This window comes from Tripterygium wilfordii, chromosome 17, assembly GCF_013401445.1.
Source record: "Tripterygium wilfordii isolate XIE 37 chromosome 17, ASM1340144v1, whole genome shotgun sequence".
NCBI lineage: Eukaryota > Viridiplantae > Streptophyta > Magnoliopsida > Celastrales > Celastraceae > Tripterygium > Tripterygium wilfordii.
In genome coordinates this window covers 10,981,147-10,990,145 of record NC_052248.1, presented here as the reverse complement: position 1 = coordinate 10,990,145, position 8,999 = coordinate 10,981,147, and the positions used below count along the sequence as shown (strand labels likewise).

The window sequence follows — 8,999 nt, the reverse complement described above, 5'->3', positions numbered from 1 at the left end:
GGAGAATATGCACAACCAGTGTGATGTAGTACTCTTCTTGGGATATACATCACACAATAGTCAAGGCTTTCAAATTCCATGCAAATTTTAATTTCTTAAACTTGCAAAAATAAATGAGGAAGACAATGTAATCCATTCAAAAAAATATTAGATGCAATAAGGAATGGTGACGTCCTACTATTCTTTTTTTTTTTGTACAATTTCTTTCGTGGATGACTCTGTGTATTTGAATAGAAACTATAAATATATTCAGAATGTGTACGTTTGATGGAAATAGATTTTCTGTTTATCAAAGGCAGATCGTGGAAGAAGTTGTTTTTGGACCTAAATGGTTTGGAATGGCTGAAAATATCATTTCTAAATTATGCTGACTTGTGACAAAGTCATGAGTTGGACGTTCTTATTTGGGTCGTGACATTGCACCTGAGGGGCTTTGCTTTGGTAGTTTTGTCGCTTAGAAGTGGTGGATGTTTTTCTTGGCCAGCTTTTGATGATCTTTTTTGTAAATTGAGTATATAAGACAATTATGCTATGGAAATAACAATAAAAGTTGCTTGGAAGATCCGATCCTCCACACGATATATATATATAGGATAATGCTTGAGACCCCCAAAAAGTGATCCCCAAAAGTCCCCCATTTATTGTGGAGTGTTGGATGTGAAGTGGTCCCTACATGTGTGTTTTAAATCAATGGTTATTTTAATGCCACATAGATTTGGGGGACTTTTGGGGGTTAAATTTTGAGGGTCTCTAGCATTGTCGATATATATATGACACGACGACAAAGGCCTTTAAAAGTTTAATCCAAACACAAATGCCACATTCACCCTCAATTGGGGTGGGTCTCTCACACTTGGACCCCGACCCTTTCCTTTCCTCCCAATAATTGTAAGTTGTATTTATCGAAGAAACCCTAAACCCAACATTTTGTTTTAGATGTAACGGACTTAGGAATTGTGATCACTAGGGCACAAAATTGGCGTGAGGAAATTTTTTTTTTGTTCTTTATATAATAGATTTATGAATGAATATAGACAGAAAACAAAAAAATATATATTTTAATAATTCAAAGCTATAAAAAATACATTGAAATTAATCACAATTGTTCTCCACAAATGTTCATATTTTGAAAACATTTATGACATCAATATTCCAAACAACTCTTTTTCTATGTAACATACAAGACAATTACTCAAAAATTGATCATTCATTTGGTTGTAAAGTGAAGGGTAGTTGGGCTTAACAATGTAAAGGGCACACAATAGAGTTGGGTTATCGATTGAGGGGCTTGGGCAATTGGGCTTGACAAAGTAAAGGGAACACAATAGAGTGGGGGTTTCGGGCTGTGACTTAGAAGGATTGAGTCAAAGTCACTTAGTGGGTTTTAGTGAACTAGGGGCCTTTTTTTTTTTTTTTTACTAGGGGCCTATGTATCAAATTGTCAAGAACACATGTATACTTATTGAAAATTTTTGGAAATCACTGGGGGCCCGTGCCCCCAGTCCGCAAAGCATAGGTTTGCCACTAAATGTGATTAGATTTTCCAATCATCTTTTTTTTAAAAAAAATGATGAGGAGATGTGAACTCTGATCATTAAAGTGATACACATCATTCTTATCACTCAAACTAGTGGCTTGAGTGTCGAATGATCCATTTGGTATAAAAATTATAGAATCATCTAATACTCTAATACGTGCGACACAAAATGATAGATTTTATGTAACCTATGCAGTCGATTTTAATGATTTTGTACTAAGATTATATAGCCTTCCTCATTTATTTTTGCAAAAGCTTAAGAATTTAAAAATTGCATAGAATTTCAAAGCATTTACTATTGTGCAATGTATATCCCTGGAAGTAAGCACATCACACTGGTTGCACATTGATTCTCCTCATTTATTGATTGGAAATGATGATAACCTCCATTTGAGAATCTGATGGCGCTTAGTGAGAAACCCTGTTCATGCTGTAGATACCGAATAGATGAAGTTTGGCAAGGTATTTGGGATGTCAATATGCACCTCAACAAAAGTCTTACCTATTGGATTAGATGCATATCCAACGTGCACTCTAAGGGAACTTGTCTTGCTATCCAATACTATTAGAACCTTGATATCTCTTCCACTTTTCAGGTCAATTCCGGTATCATTGAGACTCCTAACTTGAATCGGATGTATTACACTTTTGTGACAATCGCAATGTGATCTGCATCCAAATCATTTGTATTCTTGTAAGTGTCGAACTCCACCCACTAATTGATTATCAGCACGACCTGCATTTAGCTTAAAATGACTATGTGTCATGCCACATAGGCATGCTAACAAGGCAATTTCAAATTCATTTTTTTTCAAAAAATACCAAAACCTACCACCACTTATCCCTAAAAGTAAAATCACTATATCCTCTCTCTCGCCCTCTCCCCTCTCTCTCACAACAAACGACATTCTCTTTTTCTCTCTCATGGCCAACGACGGATCTCCACCGTCAGCCACCAATCTAATCACCAATGGAAACGTCCGACCCTAGGAGTAAACCCAGCCTTTCATCACTAGTCGATGGTTTGCCGGAAATCCATTGTCACCAATTCTCAAAACTCGGAGTCTAGTAAGCGAGCCAAGCTGAGTTGGGATGGACCCAGTGAGTTGGTTGGAGAATAGAAGCAAATATTCCACGAAGAAATATTAGACAGAGTTGTTGGACTAGGATCGTGAGATTGTTCAAGGAAAAAAAAATTGAAAAATTTCTGCATTTGCACAACCATTTCTGTGAAAAAGAATTGAAAAATGTCTCAATGAGTTTGATGACAAAGAGGGACTAAATAGTTTTAATTTATGTTGGTGCTTATAGTTGCAAGAATTGAAGAGCTCTCCTTTCATGGGTGTTTGAGATTTTCGTTTTTGTTTTCATGTAAGTTGTAATAATGTCATTGTGAATCCACTGGTATGGATTGAAATTAATTTTAGATAGAATTTTTATGGGATTTTATGCTCTGACTTCTTATTACACACCTACTTTAACTAATTACACTATCAATATAATTAGTTACACTATCCATTCGGACAGCTTAATAAGGAACCGTATCCATTTGAGGTAGAGCATCCCAGTAGGATATTGTCTTACTACATTGTTTCCACATTGTTTTCACATTGTTTCCAAGAAACTATGCTGAAAAAAAAAATGGAAGATATTTTTAACCGGGAAGCGACAATATAATTTTCGTGGTCCATACATATATTTTTTGGATTTTGGAAGCACTATTTTAGATAGTGGTATTGGAATTATACCGGTGATGCTACTGGTATGTGATATAGCCGGTTCAATCGGTCGACCGTCACAAATATATCTATTTATATTGCAGAGGATAACAGTAACAAAAATCATGTTGCTTTAATGGTTTAAACTTATGATTTCCTAATTGAGTGTCCAAGTTCAATTCTCATTAATAGTATTTTTCACATATTTTTTCAACCCATACAACAAACATCTCTCATTGAAAAATTGAAAGAAATTTACAACCACGGCTCTTATAAATAAAGTCTTAGGTTCACATCAAAGCCATTGTTAAAAACATCTACTTGAGGTACAACCACGTCTCTTATAAATAAAGTCTAGTCTTAGGTTCTCATCAAAGCCTTTGTTAAAAAACTCCACTTGACGTACAACCACAACTCTTATAAATAATGTCTTAGGTTCTCATCGAAGTGTTTAAAAAATCCACTTGAGGACTCTTTTTGGAGACTTCGGGTATTAGATAATTTTTTTTTTATTTATCTATAAACGGAAAAAGTTAATTTTGGTTTTGAAAAATTAAATTTTCTATAAAAAAAATGTGTATAAAACGGGTTTAACACCGAATCAATAATGGTAAAGTCGTCAGGTTCAATCGCCTTTTGACTGTCATGGTTTAATCCTATATTTAAATTGAATCATACCAATTAACTGAACAGTACCCAATTCAATCGCTTGAACCGACTGGTCCAAATTGGTATGTAAAACACTATTTGGAAGTTCATCTAACTCCGAAGGGTACTTCTTTGAATCAACATAAGTACAGATATAATAAACATAGCAGGTTTTTCAGATGCTACGCCTGTTGGTACACATATGGGGGTGAATCTCAAGTTGCGTAAGGAAGGAGGGGATATTCTTTTTGACCTCATTCTTTACCACAAATTAGTTGGGAGTTTAGTTTATTTGATTATTGATCGCCCTGACGTTGCCTTTGTTGTTTGGCAATCAGTAGTTGCCTAGAAACTACTGATTGGTGTATTTTTTGAGGTTATGCTCAAACTTCTTAGAAGGCCAAGAAACAAGATATATATGGTTTCCAAATCTTCCCCAGAAATTGTTTGGCTTCCAGGTCTCTTAGTCGGTGTAGTCCAGCCAGTGGAAAATAAATTACGTGTCTATATTTCATGGCAAAGACTAAAAGAAGAATAGGGCATCACCATTCCTTATTGCACCTGATATATGAATGGATTACATAGCCTCCCTCATTTATTTTGAAATTTTGAAAATTTGCATAGAATTTGAAGCCTTCAGTAGTATTATGTGATGTATATCCCATGCATGAAGCACTACATCATACTGGTTTGCTGATTGATTCTCCTCATTTCTTGGGTATTGGATATGATGATAACCTCCAGCTGAGAATCTGATGGCTTCCAGTGAGATACCCTGTTGAAGCTGTGAATCCCACATACATGAAGCTTGGTAGGGTATGTGGGATGTCAATAGGCACGTTAAGAAGAACCCGACGGCTTCGTTTTGATGCATATCCAACGTAAATTGTAAGTGAATTTGTTCCGCCATTCAATATTATTGAGACCTTGATGTCTTTTCCACTTTTCAGGTCAATTCCGGTTTCATTGAGACTCCTAGTAGAAATTGGGTTTATCACACTTTTTGTGTCAATCGATACATGATTGCCATCCAAATCAAATGTATTCTTGTAAGTGTCAAATTCCACTGCTAATTGATCAGCGGCGCGACCTGCATTTAGCTCAAAATTAATTGGTTTAGTTGTATATGATGTATGTATCGATATTACATCAATAGTAAAGATAGGAACCATAGCTTCACATTATATTACCGTCTTGTGCTGGATCCATTATTCCAAGATAGGAACCAAAGCTGTCAGCTGGCGAGGGACTACTGTTGGGTGCCATAATAAATGTTAGTCCATCTGCAGATTCGGTTGAATAAGGGGAGGTAAGAATCCTGAACGTGAACCTAGTATAGAAACGTGCTGGCCACGCAAACAAAGGGTATTTGTATAGAACCCTGCCAACTTGATTTAGTTGCAAGGTTGGATTGCCTGGTTGTGACTCTGGGGTTAGGCTTAAGTAGTCGTCGTAACTGGTAGCTGAACCCGTGCAAGTTAAGTTACCATCAATGCAACTTGTTGGGGTGAATGAAGGGAAGCTGAAACGGGTGATTGTAGGGAATGGAAAAGATACTGGGCTAGAAGAAGCTTGGTCACTGGTAACTGAAACTGGGCTAGAAGAAGCTTGGTTAAGAAAAGCAAAGAGAAACACAAACACAAACATGGTTGGTTGGTTATATTTATGTGTGAGACTACTTCACTTATAACTCATAGCAAGCAATCGGCTTTACTCCACTATATATAGTGGTGTTTGATGATAGTAGTCGATGAAATTTATGCTAGCTGCATTGTTGAAGGAAAATTAAGTCACCTTCAACAAGAAAAAGTTGGCTCTGTAGTTAGCGTATCTTACAAGATTATGTTGTTGGGTTGTATTAACATCTCCATGGCCACATTGTATTTGTAAATTGACGTTTGCGAGACTCACAAAGATATAAAGACAGAAGGTAAAGTCCATCTTGTAAGACTAAGACATTATCATACGACAGTAGAGAAATTTAAATTGAGAATAACAACAATCAACAAGACAAGAATTTACATGGAAAACTTTAAAACCAGAGAAAAAAACCACGGGTGTTGCCAAAAGATAATCAAGAGAAATTTTCACTATGTAAAAAATTTGTACAACTACACACCGAGATTTTTCTCTCACCAAGAAATCTAAAAATACCCAAGAGCTCAAGAGATTATCATATGCCACCAATCCAGCCTATATCTCTAATACCTTACATCTTGAATCTCTCATTGTCCCATACCCAAAACCCAATTACACCAAAAGATAAATCACAAAGTTTCCGCACCTTGCCCTCTCTCTCACTAGGTGTAGCCGCCTCTCTAACCCATGTTTAGAGAAAACAAAACAATAGTAACTTAGTTACAACCTTGAAAATGTCTTATATGTATATGGTTGTACAAAATCTAATTGTAGTCAAACTCGAATTACTAATTCTAATCAAACTAGAGTCCAATTTTATTGATCAATTCCAACAATCTCCACCTTGATAAAAAAAATTGCATAGCTTTCGCTATACTGATAACACATATTTATGCACATTCTGCATCCCTTATCCCTATACTTTGCACTAGTTTCCTTTGCGAAATTGGTTGTTTTGATGTGTTTTGGGTAAGTTTTGAAGAAATACATCCCTAACGGTGATTGAGAGCTAAATAGGCAAAAATATGGTGTAATGATAAAAGATGAATATGTTCATAATTTTGAAGCCAAGTCAGGTTCCTAAACAGATTTGTCAACTTCACATAAGAAATTGGATATGCTCTGGAAGAACTGGATAACGGGTGGTATATCGTTGGAAAGATCTAGAAGTATAGTTTCCATAGAATTTTACAGTTCATGATTTGGAGTTTCCTAGAGGAAGTTGCATCAGTTTTAGCATCAGTGGTTCAGTGTAGAAATTATATGTGAATTTAGAAGATTTGATACCTCAAGTTACTATTCTTGGTATTCAAGACACAGAATAAATCTTGGGAGATTATGGGGTACTCGAATCTTGTGTTAGAAGTCAATGACAACGCTCTCAGTCAGTTTAAGTTCAGTTTCCATAAGGAGAAGTGTATTGGTAGTCAATTTCTGTATATCAATTAGGAGAAACACTTCCTTGTGGTAATTGAACTTAATTCCTATATTGTCTGAAAAGTCTCAGTCGATGGGGCCCTATTGTTGAATTATAAAAGGGATGTAACAGTCATCAAAGAGGACACACACGAACGAATAGAGGAGAGAAGGTGAAACCAGCAGCAAGCAAGGCGAGATATACTATTTGGTTTCCTCTTTCTCTTATGTATTTTAGTCTTCAAAACAGATGATGTGTGGCTAATTTTCCTTCAGTTAAGGGGCTGGTTGAAGCCCGAATATGACTGTACTGATGCTTTGTTTACCTTTAATTTTATTTCTTGAGATCGAATGAAAATCTTTTCACTATATTAGTTGTTGATGAAATCTGATATATGTTTCTTTGAGTGCACGCTTAGATGCCTGTTTTAGGATTATATTGCTAGGACGATACGCTTGATCACCCTTATCTTCATAAAGTCTCAAGTAGCCAATGAATAAGATAGCTCTAATTCATGTGAATTGATTTCTAGGTGAAATAAGATGCATGACACATCTTATGAATTTAGTGATGTTTGCCTTCTTTGTGCTTAATGATTCTTGAGTGTTGAATCCATGAACATGCCATTCTAGATTGCATCTTAAGAACTAAGTTAAGGAGTACATGCCATGCACATGACATACAAATTAAGAGAGAGCAATAAGATAAAATCAACATGCCATTGTTTTATCTTAAACATCGTCATTCGTGAATTAAGAAATAAAAATGAAGGTTGCAGCAGTACATGATTGTTAGTGGTGGATAACTTTCCCTTGACTCTTTCTCTTATGAGAATCAAAAATGTTTTCTAGTTCTTACCAATTATTCTGAATTAACTGTTTAGCTCGAGTCACAATTAGATTTTATTTGTAATTATATTTCAATCCTCTGCGGGACATACCATTGCTTCTCACTATACTCAACAACCTTTTCTTAAATTGCAAGGATTAAATTGAGTTATTTTTCAGTACCTATATTAGTGTTCAAAAATAGCTTAACATATACCACCATCTTCATTAACAGTCACAACTCTCTGCACCGAGAACCGTCATACTCCACCATAAAAATGGAAACTGGTAAAAGGTATGATCATCGTCAATACCTTGAAGAACAAGTAAACTCAGAGAAATCCTGAAACGTTTGACTGGTATGCTTGCTCCCATATCGCACAACTTCCCCTGTGCTAACTCTTAAGTGTTAAGTAATACTTCCGATATGAGGCACTTTATTTAACAACTTCAACTCCTTTTATCCAGATGTTGTAATCAACTCTGAATTACAGGCAAAGTTTTCGACACAATATCTCCAAGACCCCTTGCAGCTCCAGTCCCTGTTGCCTTAGTGGGGTTTAGGGAGGGCAGATACATTCAAATTATTTTATACATCTCATTTGTACTTCTACTGTAATTCTCTTCACGTGTGTGGGATGTGCAAATTATATACATACAATTGTGCACCCTTTTCATTGATCTTTGTGTCATTTTGAGCCGATTAAGGATAGATTTTGCCTAGTTAGTCTCATTTGTGCATTTTCAAGTATAAAGATGTGAACCAGAAAGAAGGGATCCAAAATGAGACGAAAATGAAAAATTTTGGAAACAATAACTTTCTCGATCGATCGTGCCCCATTTTCGATCGATCGGGCCTTGATTTTCAAAGTAGCAGCTGCATCCTAGTGAATTTTTCAATCAATCAAAGGAGATTACCGATCGTTCACACTTATCCCAGTTCGTGATTATGCACTTCAAACTTCACGAAAATTAATACCCCCAAACTCAAGTGGGTACATTCCAAAACAACACAAGCTTGTTATAAAAACGACTATGGGGTTTTGGGGAGTATAAAAAGGGTAGAAATTAGGTTTGTGCCTCATTCTTGGAGGTTAGGGTTTTGAGAACTATTGGAAGGCAGCATAGGAGCAAGGAAGAGGAGGAGGATTTTAGGGATTTTATTGTATCTCTCTCTATTTTTTGTAATTATGACTGCTATTGTGGGTTTGATT

At 35.9% G+C, this 8,999-nt stretch overlaps 1 protein-coding gene across 1 annotated transcript; it reads right to left on the bottom strand.

Moving 5' to 3' along the window:
- Positions 1 to 4,610: 4,610 nt before the first annotated feature.
- Positions 4,611 to 5,550, bottom strand: LOC119981912 (lectin beta-1 and beta-2 chains-like). The gene is made up of 2 exons (XM_038825050.1): positions 5,094 to 5,550; positions 4,611 to 4,993 (listed from the first exon to the last, which is right to left on the bottom strand). Exons 1-2 carry the CDS (start codon positions 5,548 to 5,550, stop codon positions 4,611 to 4,613), a joined length of 840 nt encoding a protein of 279 aa, XP_038680978.1.
- Positions 5,551 to 8,999: the final 3,449 nt, after the last annotated feature.

What these genes read in the sequence shown, in the direction of transcription:
- LOC119981912 (XM_038825050.1), bottom strand. Translation starts at nt 5,550, where the DNA reads ATGTTTGTGTTTGTGTTTCTCTTTGCTTTTCTTAACCAAGCTTCTTCT. An exon ending in AATGGATCCAGCACAAGACG is followed by an intron (nt 4,994 to 5,093) that starts GTAATATAATGT and finishes AGCTAAATGCAG; the next exon opens with GTCGCGCCGCTGATCAATTA.